At 46.2% G+C, this 20,717-nt stretch overlaps 1 protein-coding gene across 1 annotated transcript; it reads right to left on the bottom strand.

Moving 5' to 3' along the window:
- Positions 1–13,090, bottom strand: LOC125946880 (uncharacterized). Its single transcript, XM_049671010.1, has 5 exons — positions 12,748–13,090; positions 6,573–6,685; positions 2,698–2,764; positions 1,468–1,635; positions 1–595 (listed from the first exon to the last, which is right to left on the bottom strand). Exons 1-5 carry the CDS (start codon positions 12,821–12,823, stop codon positions 522–524), a joined length of 498 nt encoding a protein of 165 aa, XP_049526967.1. The 5' UTR covers positions 12,824–13,090; the 3' UTR covers positions 1–521.
- Between the last annotated feature and the right edge of the window lie 7,627 nt (positions 13,091–20,717).

The following is a 20,717-nucleotide window of genomic DNA, read 5'->3' as shown; positions in this document are numbered from 1 at the left end:
ACGTGCCAGAAGTACAATCCAATTATGGGGAACGCCGCACTGGGGGAATTGGGATTAATTTTGACCACCTGGGTTTCTTCAAGGTGCACATAAATCTAAGTGCATGAGTGCGTATGCAATTCGCCCCATCCAAATGTGGCCGCCGTGGTGGGGTTCGAACCGGCGACTTTAACTTCAGCAGCGCAACGCCATAGCCCCTTAGCGATCGTGGTGAATGTTGCGAGATATTTGTTTGCTTTTAGTTTTCCTTGTGTCGTTTTATTATGGCTGTCTCGCCTTTTATTGTTTCATTATATCATGCAATGCACAGTTCTATTGTGAACCCACTTCCGTCTATAATGGCTTAGGAATTCCGGGCATGTAAGTAAATGAATAAATGTATAACCCAGCCTTCCTATGTTCCGGGCTGCCGCGTCACTTGAGCGCTTTACAAAAACATTTATGCCGGGCACAGCTTCGTCAATCGGGCCGAACAGATCCAGTTGTCTGATGAAGGATCCGTAGCACTACACAGCACGCGGTCAGTCCATCGGCACGTGTCTGAGCTGGTCAATGGGTATAGGTTTCTCCATGGCGAACAGGTCCACAAAGTCCTCTGTAAAAATAAAAGGAAGTCAATTCACTGTCTAGCTGAGAAATACTTTTATAGTAATCTCAAAATAAAAATTCAAGGGCGATTTAGCGGCGGATGGAAGAGAAACGAGTGAGCGATACGCCACACTTGTCTAAAGTCCATATAGGAAATTTTGGTTATATGCTCGATAACACTATAGTCAATCACCTCCTTGAGTTCGCCAGACGCGAAATGGCTGTTGGGGGACAGAGTATGCCTGGCAGTAGCATAAGCGCTCCTTGGATGAACAAGCAATGAAAGTCAGTAACAGTCCGCGCAGTGCCTCCCTTTTCACCTTAAATGTCGGTATTAATGACCATTCTTTTTGTGATTGCGCATGTCCCTTTCAGACACAAAACGCTTAGCACCACTCTCTGAAAATGACGCGGTGGAGATGGCAGTGCTACGAAAAAGGTGCCGCTGCTTTGTTCCAATAGCAAACTGGTTAGCGTGGCACCAGTACGACCATCCAGACTGTCGACGAGACTTGCGCAAGGCAAAACCTTCCGTTCTGCATAAAGAAACGTTACCAAGTGGTGCTGTTGGTGCATCGCCATGTGTCATCGCAGACGTAACCTGGATCACTTGACTCGTACAAGGAGAGTTTGTGATCCGACACTGCCGCGACTTCATTAGCAGCTGAATGTTATAGCCCGAGGTGAGGGCATCGAAAACCAGTTCACCACGAAACGCGTACATATTTACACGACCACAACAGTTAGCAGGTGCAGCAGCAGCTACCCAAGTATGAAATGCCTCCGAGTTAAAGCAGCAGTATGGCAAAAACTAGTCCATTACAAAAAGCTGAGTAATGTCTGATCTCAGTTCACTGGAGTCACACTTCCATCACTGACCTTCGGCGCATAACAAGTCTAGTTCGGCTGGAAGTGCGAACTCTGGGGGAATCGACGGAAGGACGGCCACGCAGAACTCCCGCTGCAAGCGGACTCCACACACGTTCCTGAACACCTCGAAATGCTCGTCGTCTAGCTTGAATTCATCTGGCACCTGGTACAGATCCTCTGCAGAGAAGACAGGAAAGGCTTAAGAGTCAAATAAATGGCCGAAGAGAAATATGGCTCCTTCGAGGACGTTTCTGAAATACAGAAAACTTAAAATTGCACTTATATTCAAAATATTTTCCCATTTTGGTGTGCGCACTGTGAATTTCGACGCCATTTGAAGCCGGTCAATTCAAACGACGCTGCCTATTTCCTAAAAATCTCTTTCCATGAAAAAACAAATGCGGTTCACGTGTTAACAAGGCTGGCAAAAAGAAAGTAGTGAGACACAAGGTAAAATGAGTCCATGCTCAATATCCAGGATATTCCGCATACGCGCAGCCATGAGATGACGTCCCCCACTCCACATGCAATCCACAGTTCCGATACATTACGTGGGCGTGCGTAGAGACCAATTCTCTCTTGTACAGTGACCGGCAATGTCCTTACGCTTATATCCGCCGTCAATTTCTTTAGATGAAGTCGGGGAAAAAACGATTGCAGTTTTGAAACTAGGGAATGTATAGGCAAAATACTGATTGGGCTGATGGAAAACAAGCATTATATATGTATAGGTTGCCATCGCCCGAAAAAAACATTCGTATTTCCGTTAACCGAAGGAAACACGGACAATAATTTTTCAAAGCATTTCATCGGCCGACCTCATGGCCACGCCGAGGCTTCGATTACAACAGCGTGCCTTCAAACTTCATTTCAAGGCGTCCAGTTTGAAACTAGCGTCGTGTACAATACGACCAGATTTCGACCAGATTTCAATCAGACGTGGCGAGGTTTGTCTAGGTGAACGCCCACTCGCGTCCTCAACAGTGTGTTCTATAACAAAACCTGAAGAAAAATTTACCGATAAGCTAAACGTCTTGGGGGCCATCCTTTAATCTACACATTCAGGGAACTAAATTTAGAAACCTTCAACAAAATAAACCTAACTGGTATACCTCCAACATGAACATGTCGTCCGAGAAATGCTAGCCACAAGTATAGTTCCGCTGTGGGCCCACGCCGTACAGAAACATGACGGAAATCCCCGTGCGCAAAAGACCACTAAATATACAACGCCCTTACCTTCGTCGTCGTAAAAGTGCATTGCTTCGATTTCGGAGTCTTCGTCGCCAGTGCCGGAGATTTTATCCTGCAAGCACAAGAATTACAGGGATTCATTAGCCAGGAATACAGCTGCCTTTTGTATAATTTAGCATTTCTCTGAAAGAAAACGGGCATCCATCTGACAGTAGCGCAAAGGACCGAGTTCCTGTAGAAAAAAAAAGCAAGCCACGCTCCGGTCAGTGACAGACGACCACGTCACTGCTTTTGCAGCCGACGCGTCTCCAGATCCTCCTGATTACCCGCAGGATGCCTTGAACCTCGATGGCCCATTACGTCCCATGGTCGCTCCGGACCTCGCCCCTGGCCAAGCAGCCGCCCTATATCACCTTTTGCTTTCCTATCGCGGCATATTTGACACTGACAATCGCCCACTTGGTCAGACGTCCCTTGTTAAGCATCGGATAAACACATGGTGATGCTGTTCCCATTCACCGCCGACCGTATCGCGTGTCCACGGCAGAGCGGCGAGTTATTGAGCACGAAGTCAACAAGATGCTCGCCAAAGGCATTGTTGAGCCCTCGTCGAGCCCTTGGGCGTCGCCGGTGGTGCTCGTCAAAAAGAAAGATGGCACGTGGCGTTTCTGTGTTGATTACCGCCACCTAAACCGAATCACTAAAAAGGACGTTTACCCGTTACCACGAATTGACGGCGCTCTTGATTGTCTTCACGGTGCCAAATAATTTTCGTCCAATGACCTTCGATCTGGTTATTGGCAGATTTCCGTCGATGAGCAAGACCAAGAAAAGACCGCTTTCGTCACTCCAGATGGCCTCTACCAATTTAAGGTTATGCCGTTTGGTTTATGCAATGCCCCCACCACGTTCGAACGGATGATGGACTCTCTGCTTCAAGGTTTCAAATGGTCAACTTGCCTTTGTTACCTCGACGACGTCCTTGTGTTTTCTCCTACGTTTGAGACGCACCTTGAGCGCGTCGCAGCTATCCTTGACGTCTTCCGCAAGGCTGGGCTCCAATTAACTCATCGAAGTGCCACTTCGGGCGCCGACAGATTACAGTGCTCGGCCATCTCGTCGATGCTTCCGGAGTACAACCCGACCCGGAGAAGGTTCGAGCAGTAACAGCTTTTCCTGTACCTCAGTCTGTCAAAGACGTCCGGAGTTTTGTGGGGCTCTGCTCTTATTTCAGACGGTTTGTGAAAGATTTCGCAGCAATCGATCGACCACTCACTGAACTTCTGAAGAAAGATGTGCCTTTTACGTGGGGTTCCCCTCAGGCTGCCGCATTTTCACGCCTTATCACGATTCTGACCAATCCACCGATCTTGGCCCACTTTGACCCGTCCGCACCTACAGAGGTCCGAACCGATGCCAGTGGTTATGGGATCGGCGCAGTCTTAGCGCAACGACAACACGGACACGACCGCGTTATAGCCTACGCTAGCCGGCTCCTGACAACTGCAGAGCGCAACTATTCGATTACCGAGCGCGAATGTCTTGCTGTCGTCTGGGCTGTTTCAAAGTTCCGCCCATATTTATATGGCAAGCCCTTCTCAGTAATCACAGACCATCATGCGCTGTGTTGGCTTTCGTCGCTCAAGGATCCTACTGGTAGGCTCGGTCGTTGGGCTCTCCGACTACAAGAATATCCCTACGCAGTGACGTACAAGTCGGGACGCCAACACCAGAACGCAGATTGCCTCTCTCGCTACCCAGTCCAAGACCCGACCTCTACGTCTGATACTGACACCGACGCCTGCGTTCTCTGTTTTTCCACTGGTCCATGTCGCCGACGAGCAGCGCCGTGACCCGTCCTTGCGTGTCATCATTGACCGCCTGGAATCTCCACTTGCCGGCAGTTCCCTTCGCTTATTCACACTTCAAGATGGCGTACTCTACCGCCACAACGTTCACCCAGACGGCCCAGCATTACTCCTTGTGATCCCCAAACACCTTCGCTCGGCTGTTCTCCACGAACCTCACGACCTCCCCACTGCCGGTCACCTCGGTGTGTCACGTACCTACGACCGGATCCGCCGACGCTTCTTTTGGCCAGGGCTTGCTCGCTCCATTCGAAGATACGTAGCTGCGTGTGAGAAATGCCAGCGACGCAAGACACCGTCGACGCTCCCTGCTGGGTACCTTCAACCAATTGACATTCCCGCGGAACCATTCTTTCGGGTTGGTTTAGATTTACTTGGTCCTTTTCCTCTTTCTACCTCTGGGAACAGGTGGATCGCTGCGGCCACGGATTACGCCACGCGCTACGCCATCACCCGAGCGCTCCCTACAAGCTGCGCCACAGATGTTGCCGATTTTCTTCTACGCGACGCGAGTTTATTACATGGAGCTCCGCGACAACTTCTCACAGACCGTGGCCGGACATTCCTGTGAAAAGTTATCGCGGACATCCTGCAGTCCTGTGCCACGAGGCACAAGCTATCCACGTCTGGCATCCGCAAACGAATGGCCTCACGGAGCGTCTTAATCGCACTCTCACAGACATGCTCGCGAAGTATGTGTCTTCCGACCACACTGACTGGGACCTCGCTCTACCGTTTGTCACCTTTGCGTATAATTCCTCGCGCCACGACACAGCCGGTTATTCGCCATTTTTCCTTCTGTTCGACCGAGAACCAGCACTGCCCCTCGACACAAGCCTCCCTGTTCACGCAGCACCCACCAGTGAATATGCACTTGACGCCCTCGCCCGCGCTGCCCACGCAAGGGAAATTGCCCGTGGCCGCCTTCTGCACTCCCAAGAGAGTCAACGGCGTTCGTACGACCAGCGACACCGCGATGTGCACTTCCCGCCTGGTTCTTTGGTGCTTGTATGGTCTCCGTCGCGTCAGGTCGGCCTGTCAGAAAAACTGCTGTCTCGTTACACAGGCCCCTACCGAGTGATTCGTGCCGTGACTCCCGTCACCTACGAGATCGCCCCTGACGCCCCATCTGCTTCCCAGTCCAGTGATATCGTGCACGTTACACGACTGAAGCAGTATCACCTTCCCAGTGATGACATTTAGACGCTCCGGGACGTCGCTTCTGCCGCCGGGGGATTATGCTACACGCGTGTGGTATTTATTGTTTGAACGAGGCGCGCGGGCGCCTAGACGAAGAAGACGAACTGCTCTGGGCTCTCGAGCTATTGGCTGATCTGGCCAGCGCTGCAGCTATGTCTTTTGTAAATATACTTGTAAATAGTCTCCCGTACTTAATTCTTCGTTCGCGTAACAATATAATGAAAAGTTATGTAAAAAAAACCAGCGAAGATGATTGCGAAAGTAAGCAACCGGCTTTCAGGATCCGCTGAATTATCTGTAAAGGTCGTCAAGGCAACGTTTATTCCCGCTGCTCTAATCTCATGGCGGCCTCCCGTCGACACCAACAAGTTCGTCGATATGCTAAACAGCTTGAACGTCATTGTTCAACGCTAACCGATTCCACAAACTACAGATGAACTCAAAATTGATGTATAGGCCCTTCAGCTTCAGCAGCGCGGCGCCATATCCCCTAGGCGATCGCGGCGGATGTTGCGAGTTCATTCAAAAATAATTCGAGCGTAGTTGTAGAACTAAGAATATAAAATCCGGTTCAGAAGCCCCAATTAAAGCAACGAAAAATCTTAACGGACACAATTGCATTTCACAATTAAGCCGCACACATTGCCATAAATTTTTGTGGTTTATGTGCTGAACGAGTGACTCCACTGCACTGCCGCAAAATTTTCTGTGCAAACTGAATATCTTGTTTCAGCGACGAACGTGCTTCCGTCAGTTTGAGCCACAATCTACATAATTCCTCGACTAGTCTGAGCTTGCATGCTTTACAAAGATTTATCCTTGTGAACCTTTTGCCTCACATGCAGAACATACGTTTATAGTTGGGTTGCTGTGTGCGATAGAAGAAACGCTGTTAAAGTTGCAGAGGGCTTTCCGATTTCCTGTGTCCAGCAGAGACTTCACCACGGGATGCACCACGTCCACTTCTGCAACGAAACAACCGCCATGTACTAAAACAAATGTTGATTACTCTCTACGCCTGCGAAAAGTAAAGTGCGAAGGTAGTGCGGCATGGCAAACCCTGGTATCGTTCAGAAAATAGTGCTCCTGATGGTGCATACAATAGCGTTACAAATTGTCAAAAGTATGAGTTAAGAAGATAATCATTGACGGTTGACCGAACTGGTGCACAGAAGGACAAGGAACACTTCAATCAGCATAATAGCGGCGAGACCACCAGTCGGTCGTCAAACTTGAACTAATGGTTTAACTGTACCAAATTTGTATTATTCGAGCAATATAATTACGGTGACGTTATATTCCCATTGCAAGTCTCCAGATTGCCAGCCTATAGATAAGGAGTAACTAAGGGACTTACGTTAATTACCCTTAATCATTCATCTTAGGTGGATAAAGAGAATGATCAGTTTAGAACGCATTCTCGTCGATTATCTAGCTGTGCGAAGAAATTTTCATTGAACCAGCGCCAGTAAGAGCTTCGCGAACAAATATTTCACATTCGAAGGCTCTCTGACAGCGAAAGTGACACGCAAAAAGAGCGTCTACTGAAATTTGCAGCGCGCCTCTTAATGCGCCATTTTGCTATGCTGGCGCATGAAAGTTTAGGGTACACCGATTCCAACAGTGCGTGTGATCAGAGTATTTCATAGCCGAAATTCGCTGTGCGTCTCTCAACATACTGTGCCGCCTTTCTACAAAGTCAGGTGCATTACGATTGTGATTCAACACAATTATTCAACGCGTTTTAATGATGAATAAAACGTACGCTTCTCTGGAAGGTCCACAATGGTATCCGATCGGACGCGTTTGTCACTGAAATCTCCTTGTACATATACACAAATCCTATATGTGTGTGGATGCGTTACTATACAAGATTGCATATATGGTGTAAAAATGATATATGGTTCTTGTGCAATTACGAGCGGTACAACAAATCAAGCTTTCGCTACCAAAGTATCATAAACCCAAGGCTTGTTCTACAAATAATTAAGAAACGGTGAAATCGTCACTAAACGTTCAGATCGGCCGGATTGAAACAAAACCTCATATTGAAAATCAACGCCAAAATACCTGAAAAAAGCAGCCTTTCGACAAACTGTGGATACACCCATGTTTTCTGAATAATTTTGATGGATGGTCACAATGACGTCACGGTCGCTGCCAACTAGCGGTACAAGAAACGTTACAGCCGTCAAGCACATTTTATGCCAAGTGAAAAATTGATGACAGTGATAAATCAAGTGAAAAACGTCTTCGACGGAGCGTAAAACAATGTACGTGGGATAATATTGTGCACTGACGTCATCATGCCCGCCATGTTCGAGTAGTAGCGCGGTCAGAAGCTGCGTCCATGATGCTACGTCACAACTAAATGTACATAAAGATGGACGCTTGTATGTCCTCCGTCTTTATCTCAACAGTTGAGCAACATATTCACCCATTGCACTTCCTATGCGTACTTCAAATCGCGACGCTAAATGAGCGCGTATAGTCCGGCGTTTTAATGCCGCTATTGCGAAGAATGCCTGCCACAGAGAACTTGCTGTTCAGCAGAAGAAATGCACAACGGAATCATGGCGCAGACTTACCACGCCACCGGCTTTCATTGGCCTCGGCGGCCCGAGCCAACGGACCGCCCTGTGTGCAGCATCGATTTCCTGCAGGCCCTTGGTATACTCCACGGATACTGCGGGACACGCTCTGTTATATTACTGGTGCGTTGAGGCCTCCGTTTGCCGGTAAGGTTTTTGTTCTCCAATTCGAAATGATTTACGGAATTACACAGTAAACGCATTGTTTTCGCGGAACGAAGCGCGAAAGACATAATAGGTTGATCTCTTTCATAGAAATCGTTCATAACACGAAAAGGAAACGTGCCTTCATAGAAGTAGTTGCAGCTTTCTTATTCGTTAAGAAATGCAACACCATAAATTTGCACCGCGAATATTGTTATTGGCCCAGCATGCCAGCCTTTGACGTGGATGCACCCACGTAGACGCCTTGTGCCACATCTTCCTCTTCCCGGCGACCAACGTTGCCGACCATCAGCAACCCCTAGTGGTAGCTGAAGTAATCTATGTAACACGTGGACACAGAGGATGGCGAATGCCGCGCAGAGATGGCATCAATACATGTCTTCGAACCTGTCGTGTAGACGGGGTTGGTCACGAGATGCAGATTCAGCCTACTGTCTTCGTATTTGATGAGCCAACGGCTATCGAATAGACGGTTCGCTTCGATATAAAGTGGCGCCATCTGGCGGGGTGATAACTAGCCTGTTCTTTTTCCGTGACGTCATTTGCGTGTTGTACGTACACGCTGAGGCCGGCATAAAACACTTTCGGGTTAAAAAGAGGCGGGCCCTTCTGGAACGCACTGCAACGAACAGCTCCCTGCCGGCTTCGGAAACGGGAGGCGGGGACGCTGAGGGACGAGGAGGGAGGGATCCGGAGCGCGTTACTCGCCCAAAGCCAACTTTGAGTATCACGTGCTCTCGCGTGAGAGCTTTGTTGAGTCCGAAGGTCTAGATGCTGTGGTCGGTAATGGCGCTGTGCCGCGTTTGTGCCCCGCCGGGGCTCACGGGGGGCATTTGCCGCTGTAGTCCGCTGCGCGTCTATTCGAGATGCGCCGTTGCGTCCTATATTAAAGCGAGTGGTCGGAAGGGTAACTGGCTTCTGTGAAGTAAACAGTCAGCGAAGAAAGCGCAGGTGCGAAGCACTTGTCATGACATCGCTGTTCTAACGGCACCGTTGTTACCCCGTTGTCACGCTGCCGTGATTCTGGTGTCTCTGTAATCTTGGTTATGCCGCCGTTGTCACGACGTCATACTGTCTATGAAAACATGTCAAGAATCATTTGAAATCATCGAACACCCTCATCGAGATCAGCCGTAAATTCGGAAAGCGTTCATTTGATTTCTGCTGTCTGTAGAAGTTATGCGCTTACTTTGACAATGACATTCGATTCTCTGTCGAGTCCTGACAGCGAACCACCTAAGCTCCGTAAGTGTGATGTTCTGGCTCCTACGCCATACGCAACGTGCCTTATCAGCTGCAAGAGTACAAAAACACTGAGGACGCTTAAGCTTCGCCTTCAGGAGTAGAACGCGATAGCGTTATCGGGACCCGTTCGCATCGCATCGTTCGCATACGGCAAGTAAACTTAGTTCACTGCAACAGTGAACGTGGGAAAGCCAGCTTACACCGATCCCCTTTAAGTCGGCTTCACTGTTAAACTGAAATGCATTGCTGGAAAGACGTTTTTCCAGGGGCAATATAAGTGGTCATTAAAATGTGAAGACCCTAGCACCTTTTTTTTTATTGTTTTATGAATCGTTTGCTATTGCCCCGACGCGCGCAAGTCCGGTAGAAATGTTTGCGTTTCCTCGTAGCAGAATTAGGTTTTCTCGTACATTCAAATTGCAATCCGACGCGGAATGGTAAAGTCGTACTTCACCATTTTTCTGACGGATTTCACTGAAAAATGCAATTTGTGTTCACCAAAACCCTGCACCACGTGGAGGGCCTGCACGGTCGATGTGATTGGATGATATTGTCCGCCACCCGTGATCACACGCTGGTTGCCGACTCCGGATTTTCTGCAACACGGGGCCCTAAACGCTATCGCGTTAAACCCCGCTTGATTTATTTGCTACCCAAAACGCTATGTCTCATTTGCCATGGTATTGCGCTGGTGAGCACGAGGGTTCGATCTCGGCCGCATTCAGAAGGAAGTAATGCAATAACACTCGCGTACCGTGCTTAGGTGCGCGTTAAAAAACCACACGCGGTCAAAATTGTTCCGGAGTACCCCACTACGGCGTACCTTAATAAGATCGCAGTTTTCGAGCGTAACCCCAGTATTATCACGAGCTCCAAAATTAAATCAAATCAATGACTAACTTCGCAAAGCAGCACACGGGGTACTAGAGACGCCGTAGTGTCAGGCTCCATTTAATTTCCACCAGTTGAGCTTAGTTACAGTGCATAAATGTAAGTGCACGGCATTATTTACACTCAGCTCTCCAACGAAATGCGGTCATTGAGGTTGAGTACTAAGCCCACGGCCTCGTATTCAGCCTCAGAAGTGCAGCGGGTGACCTTCTGCAAGATCAATAGAGGAAAATCCACGAAATACTGCAGGCTCATTTGCAAAATATGGTGTGTGAATATATTTGTGAAATAAAGGCGGCGGAATTGTCACCAAACAGTGACCGGAATTGAAAGGACACCTCAGAATACAAGTATCACCGGCAGAACACCCTACAAAATACAACACGTTGACCAACCGGGCAGACATCCGTGCTTTTTAATTGCTATACATGTTTTGCGCTGACGTCATTGAGGTCACCGTCTAGAGGTACAAGAAACGCGGCAGCATGACAGGCTCGTCTCGTGCCGAATGACAAATTGATAACAGCGATAATCCGTCGCAAACCATCAATGTCAAACTGTAAAACAATGAACACTTGACAATATTCTCCGCTGACGTCATCGTGGCTGCCATGCTCAGGTACTAACACGGTGAAAATCTGCATTCGTGAGGTCACCTGAAAACTATCTAATCATGGAAATGAACGGTTGCATATAATCGATGCATTTCTCAGCCACTGCGCTCTTTATCCGTACTTGAAATTCGCGGCCCTAAGAAATAATACGGAGCACATAATAAGGAGAACCATCTATTTAGTATTCGAATTTTGCACGGAGTTGCGCATTTTTACTGTGATCTTGCAAACAGAATGGTCCTGCTTCAGTATCTCTGAATAGCAGAGCCCGCTGCACTCAGAAGTATCGAAAGTTTCGTGTATGAATTTTCTTACCTGATGGCCAAAAAACATCTCGTCCCTTCATATAATTTCATAACCCAAACATACGTATCTCTAGGAACTACGAAACGAATTGGCAACTAATGTCGCGCGACATCGCGTCTCACAACTCGAGTAAGCCGAGCAAGATGTAAAAAAAATATCTTGTAGGGACAGTGGGTGAGCCGAAACATCAGCGTTGGCAAGTATTACTCCGTTCAAGGTGGGTTGGTGCTACCTTAATTCCTAGCCCGGAATTGGTGCAAATAAACGAAACTTAAAAGAACGCAAATTTAACACAGACAACGAATCCCAGTGCACCGAAATCCATCACGCGTATATAATGAAATGACACTACGCAACGTGTCATTCAAACCATTTACCGCGGTCAAACGCCGAAACGTTCCTGCTGCAGTGCTCCTAAGAAGAAATGTTGAAATTAAGTTTAGAATCATGCCGCTAAATTTATCTGCCAAGGTCTATATCGCCTGTGTTGATAACGCCAGAGCAAGAACCTGTAACGTACTACTGTTCCAGTGTAGCGGAAAATAACGGATACATTCTCACAAGCCCAGACGATGGTATTGTGTACAGTGTATCGCATAAACTAAGCTAAGCGTGTTCACTGAAGAACAGGCTCAATGCGCAGACAAGATGGATAATGCCATCTTTTGGGTTACACGCATACACGGCCAGGTGCTACAGAGGCTGAATGGGAAGCGAGCACTTCTTTGCAGCAACAGCGCTTTCGTAGTGTTGCACACCGAGACTGCCGTGACCATGACGAAACTCTGGATGCGAAGATGTGACGCCCTACCCGCCGCTGTGGCGTAGCGTTCTGCCGCTGAAGACGAGGTCGCGGGTGCAATCTCATGCCGCGGCGGCCGCATTTCGGTGGGGACGAAATGCAAGAACACTCGAGTTAATAGATTTAGGTGCGCGTTAACGAACCCCAGGTGGTCAAAATTTATCCGGAGCTCACGACTCCGTTGTCTCTTTAAGCCCCAGTGTTGATTAGGGGACGTTAATCCCCACGAATAGACGGTGACGCCAGCTGTAGCACGTCCAGGCCATACGCACAGTTTAGGTGACGCATTCGCATAACGAAGGGGCAATGGTGCGTTCGATTCCGGCTCGTCAAATGTGCATTGCCTCGCTTCTAAACAGCGCGCACTAAAACGCAGCGACACAGTCAACGCACGAGGATATACAGATGCTTACTTGTCGTCGACACGGTCCTTTGGTCATTGGTAAGGCGGCGAATGTCCAAATCAGCCATTAGCACAGCAGCGCTCATTGTAGGGGCGGCGTCGTTCTCGGGCTGCCGTGAAGGCACGAAACAAATCCCTCAGCAGGCACAGGGCTCACAGGTAGAGTGTTATGCGACTGTCGACGTTGTGCCCTTAAAAACGCGTATCTGTGGTACTGCTTCTACTTCCAAACATGTACAAGACGCCGAGACAAACTGCACACGTGCAGGCGTTTTCGTGCGAGCAAGGTAAATGGTCAAGCTGACCAGCCCTCGCTTTTGTTTAAATACTAAATTCACAGCCTTTCTCTCTTTGCTCTTCCAAGTATGCCCTCTCCCATTAGCTAAGGCATGCCGTAGTGATCGATACCAGAGGGTGCTACAGCATATCTAAAATAGATTTGAAAAAGTTCGAAAGCTTCTGCAGAAATACGTCATCGTTTATTAATCTTTACTTTCATGTACATTATCGTTTACATTATGCTTTTTTTTTCTTTCTTTTTAGTAGGACAATTGTGCATCCAAGCTGCAAGTTTCGGTCTCGTAAGGCTAGTATTCTTTTCCACAAAAGCTGGTTAACCTCCCTGCCTTTCCTCACTCGCTTGCTTTCTCTCTCTCTCCACAAAAGCTGTGAATAAAGCTGATATTGCTGAATAAAGCGGAGATTGTTGCCACCAAACTGCGTTTTTGAACAGGTATAGTTAGTTCGCTCTCGCACGGCTGACAACACTGCAAGCCCTTAAATTTATATTTGCTTGACAGTTTATGCATTCTAGTAGTTTTTAAGGCGAAAGCCTGAGAGGGCTCATGGGTCGAAAATTCCTACTACCGTCCGGCGTTATGGCACCAAAATTCGAGTGACCTCTCAGGTGACGTCTCAGACACATTAAAGAAACTGTTATCATTAGTAGAAGCAAGCTCGAAATCATTATATAAGCTACGAACATAGCCACATTTGGTGACGCATGCACCATAAGCCATCAATTTTTATCAATAAAAGAGCTTGATTACGTCTGTTCACGTTGAACGCACACCCAATGAACGTCTCGTGAGCGCGCAGGCTTTCTTATTCATCCTCTTTCACGTATGCTAAAGTGACAACGTTTTATGTTGCCGTTTTGTGCTACATTTGCATGAAAATGTGAAGCAAGTATTGATCAAAACAGCATTATTTCGCGTATATTTTAGTGAATCTTACCGTCGCTAGAGGTAGCTGATATGCCTTGCACTATATTTTACCATCTCACCCTAATCCTGAACCTTTGAAGTGTTTCACGTGTGGTTGGCCTGATTATCGTCTTAATATTGTCCATATAGCATAGCAAAGGCCTCTAACCAAGAATTTTTTCCTTTTTTTTTGGGGGGGGGGGGGGGGGGACACTTGCTGAAGGCCTTGACTATTTCAGGAAAGCAGCTATTTTTCAGTCGTTATTTTCGGTAACGATCTAATTTTTTTGGGGGTGGGGGGGGGGGGCTCCATGGCTACAGGCCTGGCATAGCATATAGATGCTGACTGTAAGTATAAGTGCATAATGCAAAAGCTGCCGAGTGATATCTATAGTCACAGCCATTTGCATGATGGCTATAACAGCAGGATAGCAGCATGCACGTTCATGCGCAGAGGTGGTCGAATACAGGATACAAAAATTTTTGTTTTCTCACAGCCGGTCAAGTCTCAAAATCGTCCACAAAATGTCACGTTCCTAAAACTTATCATTTAAGCATAGGCTGCAGAAAATTCATTTTCTACCCTTTTGACTTACTGTTCTGAAAAATTACGCGTGGGTAGCAGCATGTGCTGCCAAAAATTGCATCATATAGCCAACGCCAGCTGTTAAAAACAAATGCTAGTATGTAGGAATATTTTGTGCAGGAGGAACATGCGGTGAATGAATATTCATCCATGAATATGCATTGATGCACCTTAAATAACTAAATAGGTCCTAGAAAACCTGCTTATAATATGCAACCATACATTTACTTACCATCTGCGTGCATTATACTAGCAAACAAATATTCACTTACATGATAGTGACACGTGTAATTGTTTATCTTTCTCGGGTGACCGCGTTTCGCCGTCTAACAAGTGTTATCGCTCAGCGCAGGACGCGCCTGCATGTATCGGAAGTTTTTCGAATGTTACCAATGGTTCTATCCGCTGTCTGTTGTCACCGAACCTTGCGTAATCTGATTGCTTGTACGCGCGACACGCCGGTACCAGAGATTTCCCTGTAACCTTCGATGACTCATCTATAAAAGTCGACGCGCTTGAACCGCAGATCAGATTTCGACGATCGGTGACTGTGTTCGCCGCTATCGTTGTGCATTGAGTGTAACTTGCTTTGTGGGCACAGGTTCGCCCGATAAAAGGTAGTTTCGTCATACACTGTTTTGCTGTGTGTTCTGCACCGTCACTACTACGTGAGAGTAGTAACTTTTCCTAGAAATACAATGTAAATAGCTAACACACAGAGGCAAATATATTTTCCGTTAAACATGGCGGTTATTTTTTGCATACTATTACATTCTACTAACAGCTAAGACTATAATACAATATATGTGTAATTTCTTTTATTTCAGACTTCAAAAATTTTCACCTTGTTTAAATTTCTCGTAATATTTAGACAGAGCACAGTCTATACCTCTGAAAAACAACACAACTATTGTCCTTTTTCACGCTGTTTTGCAGAAAACACAGCACAGTACCACTAGCATTGTAGACTATGTCCTCCCATGCGTTCGGTCAGTTTTTTGCCTAAGCTAGCAGACATGGCAGTAAGACTGAAGTAATCAGCACTGAACAGAGTAACAGGAAGTCATCCAAGTACTGACAGCCTTCCCTTTCACAGAGGATAACCAGCAGCACAATTGACGCACACATGTCTGCCTTGATAGCTTCACTTTTACACAGAGACATCACGGGTTTCCAAGCTAATATTGCGCTAACCTGCAGAGACATGACGAATTACATCAAACTATGAAGTGTCATAAGAGAAACTCAACTAAGCCACATTTACTTGAAAACAGGCTAAAAAATGCTTACAAAGAACTTAAGGTTTCCAAAACTGTGAAGCAAAAAAGATACTAACGTTATGCAAGAAAATGATTCCAAGAATATCAAAAGCTCATTTCAGAAGAACCAAGCAATTAACGCCATAAATTTGACACAAGAGCGACGAAAACACAATAAAAACAACCCACAACCTATACTTTTATTGCACTAAGCAGTTAAGACCTGGTTATCGGGGTATTCCTCTAACATAAAGCTTCCTTGCAACACCACGGCTGCTTGTTACATGACCTTGAGTCTCGCACAAGAACAAAAAATAACAAAAGTTCATAAATTTATGTGGGTTCGCACAAAGAATCCTAGAGCTATGAAGTGGATGCTATACCACGACACCAAAAGCACATTTCATTTGTGATTAAGGAAATTTCCAATAAGTAAAGGATAAATTTGTACGTACATAGAAAGTACTGGCTAGAAATCCTATATAAGGGAATCGGGTGAATAGAGGAGAGCGGGTAAATCACAAGCAATAGTTCATCCCTGCCTCGCTTGCAAAGTCCTGGAAGGACTGTAGCGTCGCACGGGCTCGGCCGTCGTTATTGGGTATTGTCCGCTCTTTAACGTCCTAACGTGCAGGCTTCAGATATTTCTACACGATGTCTTCGTAGCCTGGGAACTCCCACAACATATACATTTTGTCATCGGTCGAGTGCCTGAGTGGCACGTCGAGCAGGTGACCAGTGTTTAGGGGCCGCAGCATCCTAGTCCGGCAAATCCTCAGCTTAGTCGACTTCCTTGATGTAGCTTTGTGGTACCTCCCTATTGTAGTACTAGGTATTATGGCATAAGCATTTCTTACAAAAATATCACCTGGCCAGCACATCTTTTACTAGGCCATAGCTGGTGCACATTTTATAAACTAGCACTTGGGTGCCGCATGGTAGATTTGGCAGCAGTGGGTGGCCATTCTTTGGAGTTTGCGCCACCAGAGCATTTCTCCTTTTTGTTTAGTCATGTTGGCGCACTTGGCTTTTTAGGTCTGGGTCGTTCAGTGCGGGTACAATAAGGAGAGGGGGATGGTGCACTCTGTTGCCTCGTTCTCGATCGCCAGTGCATGTGCAACCTAACTGCCGACGGCACAAGTGTGTCCTGGTACCTGGTCCACACACACTCCTAAGTTATGGTTGCTGTGGCGCCTACTGCTCAAGATCTTTATGTCCCTGGGTATGGTTCCTGCCCTCGGGCTGCCTGCAAGCTGCTAATAGCCTACTATCCATGTTCACAAATTGATTTTAATGGGTTACCGAAAGATAGCATCTGAAAACACATATTTATTATTTTTGGAGGGTTGAAATTAAGGTTCCAACGACTAATCGAGCTAGCGACACTCACTTTATGGTCTTCACCCGTGCCATAAAGAAAAAAACGTTGCTCCGGGGAACTCCCACAACTTATGTTTTGGCATCAGTCAAGTGCCTGTGTAGTACGTCGAGCAGTCACCTACTCGACGTGCCATAGGTGTTCCTCGAGGCATAGGTGTACATGACATTTGCTTTACATCGCATGTGCACACCTCTAATGTGTGAAATTTAAATTCGTAAACAGTGGCGTACCAACTATTTCTCCAGTGGGGGGGCAAACCGCAAACCACCTGCTCCTCTCTCTCTCTCTCTCTCTCTCTCTCTATATATATATATATATATATATATATATATCATCATCAGCCTATATTTATGTCCACTGCAGGACGAAGGCCTCTCCCTGCGATCTCCAATTACCCCTGTCTTGCGCTAGCGTATTCCAACTTGCGCCTGCGAATTTCCTAACCTCATCATCCCACCTGACTTTCTGCCGTCCTCGACTGCGCTTCCCTTCTCTTGGTATCCATTCTGTAGCCCTAATGGTCCACCGGTTATCCATCCTACGCATTACATGGCCTGCCCAGCTCCATTTCTTCCGCTTAATGTCAACTAGAATATCGTCTACCCCCGTTTGTTCTCTGATCCACACCGCTCTCTTCCTGTCTCTTAACGTTACTCCTAAGATTTTTCGTTCCATCGCTCTTTGTGCGGTCCTTAACTTGTTCTCGAGCTTCTTTGTTAACCTCCAAGTTTCTGCCCCATATGTTAGCACCGGTAGAATGCAATGATTGTACACTTTTCTATATATATATATATATATATATATATATATATATATATATATTATAATTGCGAATTACTATTTGATAATCTGATAGAGCCCGGAAAAGGTGTGTTAGTTATTTTTATATGGCGTATTTTTCAATCCCACATGGTGAACCATGAGGGCCCGAGAAATTATTTTACTTTGCATTTATTTCTCCGAACTATACAAATTTCAAGATGATGCAGGTACTAAGGCAATGAGTGCCTCACAGACGGTGCGCAATAATAAAAAGCACATTACCTACAAACAATTTCATTAACTAGACAAAGAATTCTACTTGGTGTCGAAGTCTACAGCACGAATGTATCGCTAGTTAACGTAATATTACTGTTGAGGTCATACACAACAAAATACAATACACATAAATTACTTGCAATATTCACAAGAGAAAAAGACAGCAGATGTGTGCGACCTTGGAGAATCACTACCCATTTCCAGCGAAGCTGTTTCTTTTGAGAAGTTGCAATAAAAGTTTCAGTTTCCTGTAATTATATCGCATGCTTGAAAACGTTGCCCGTATATGACTGTTCTGTTTGAAATCATGCCCACGTGTAATGTTTTGGAGCTCTTCGTGTTGGGGTAAATTTTTAAAAGGCCAGTAAGTCATCAACACTCATGTTACTTCGCCAGACCATTTACCATAGTGTGCCAGGGTAGCGGTCTCAATTCTGCCCCGCTCGTTAGACACGCTCATAACGCTTTAGAGCACTTGCATAGGCCATTTATTGATTACCTATCTATTTTAAGTTTTACCTACACATCACCCATTACCTGATCCTTACAGTTACCAAACATAAAGAAGCTGCCTTTATTAGTTCAGTGAAAACACCAAGCGAGCCTAATATATCACGCAAGAAAAAGAAGAGAGCTCAAGAATTATTCGTAACGCTTCTAAATAAGCCACTAACGTTAGAACTTCGCGACACATTGCATTTAAAATGCTGCTTATTCCTTCAAAGTATAAAATTTCTGAAACGCAGAGTTCTCTTGGGACATTGGGAAACCTGGGTAAAGATTTTCCGGGGTTCAACGCGGTTAAAGCAAGTTAAATCACACTGCTCAGCGCGGTCAGCAACTACCGCATCTGCAATTGCACCACAATACAACACACAGACGCTGCTCGGCGCGGCAGCAGCAGCGAGCGAATTGACCTTCATGCTGCGTCTCGCTTCAACGCGAACTAAGCGTCGAAAGCACAGCGCATACCAGCACTCGGCGCACTTTGTCCACATCGCTTTCAAGATATGGGCGCGGCGTACGCAGCCGCCGCCGGTAGTCCCAGTTTGACCTTTGCTGAGCTTGAAGGTCCTATTTGCGGAACCAGACGTTTTCTGGGTTTGTACCTGGAGTAGTAGAGCTATCGCTCCAACAACAGTACTGTGATATTTTCAAATGCTTGCTTGCGATGTTTCAAAACTGTGTTTGATCAACACGCATTTACCATCGTACATAAACTTGGCGTGTTGCTCCCCTTATGTTCGCAAAATTTTAGACCTCAGTTGTAATTATGCCAGTGCAGCAGTATAAGTTTAACACCGCTCGTAATACACACGAATAACGCTATGGACCACTTGCATACGTAATTTACTGGAAAATGCGCGTTTAACCTACTCATTTGAAACATCCCCTACACATTACCTATACCATGCCAATAGATTTCCCCGCATATAAACAAGATGCCTTGTTCAGCTCACCGAGGCTACCGGTGAAACACATTACGAATCTCATATGATGCACGAGAAGCACATGGAAAAATAAGGGTTTAGCAATTATCTGCAGTAATTCCATTTAAAGCAGGAACGTGAATGTTCAGCAACGCTTCTCACTCAAAATTCTACATATTCTGACAAAATTTCAGGTTCTTATAACGTGCAGTTGTTTTATGAGTCTGGAAAACATTTACATTTGTGGCAGTATGGCACCCTGGAATGCTTGAATGAGTAACTTTCTACAAACTCTGTAATGAACCTACACAGAATAAACATTGATCGCTCTTCACTCAGAACATTGCTTCATACTTCGAAGAAATATAAGCAACGTTCCTCGCATAGTTTGCCGAGGATACCTGGAAAAAAACACCTAAATGCCGTGTATAACGCATAAAAATTGCGAGATGGTTGAAGAAAACGAGCACTCGCCAACCGAAAAACAAAAAGAAAACTATAACGCTTTTTGGCGTTTTTGCACCCAATACCTTGCACCCAATACCCAATGCCTTGTTCACAATGAACGAGGTACCATGACGGTCTTTATTATATACATGCCGCATGACGTAATGCATTTGCGTATAGCTCAGGGGAAGTCCCCGTGTCCGGTCAATCGTGTGCCGTAGATTATATGCAAAATGATTCAAGGAACAAGCGGAAGGATAATTTCTTCTCCTTTTCGATGACGAAAGTCGATTTCCAATCAATACCGTGTCCTGTTTTTTCGTGATGCTCTGGCAGTGCGTTTGACACAGTGTGCCACTTGGTTACATCATTGTGGCGGTGTTGTAGTTTTCCTTTTAAGTTCCCAGTTACGCCTTTATATTTCGCATTCCGCTTTTATACTCCACTGCTGTCGCACGAAAACTTGAGCTGAAGACTTCCTCGACAATGGCTATCCCGACCAGCCTATAACGACGGAAAAAGGCGTGCTGCCAACCCTCATGTCAGAGCAAGGACAACAAGGAAGCGTGCTTCACTTCCTTAGGCACGAGAGGTGAGCGACGAGTCATTTCAAGGATTTTCGAAGGTTACGAAG

Source organism: Dermacentor silvarum, chromosome 7 (assembly GCF_013339745.2).
Source record: "Dermacentor silvarum isolate Dsil-2018 chromosome 7, BIME_Dsil_1.4, whole genome shotgun sequence".
Classification (NCBI taxonomy): domain Eukaryota; kingdom Metazoa; phylum Arthropoda; class Arachnida; order Ixodida; family Ixodidae; genus Dermacentor; species Dermacentor silvarum.
The sequence above is the reverse complement of the archived record's forward strand: the minus strand, read 5'-3'. Positions and strand labels throughout refer to the sequence as shown.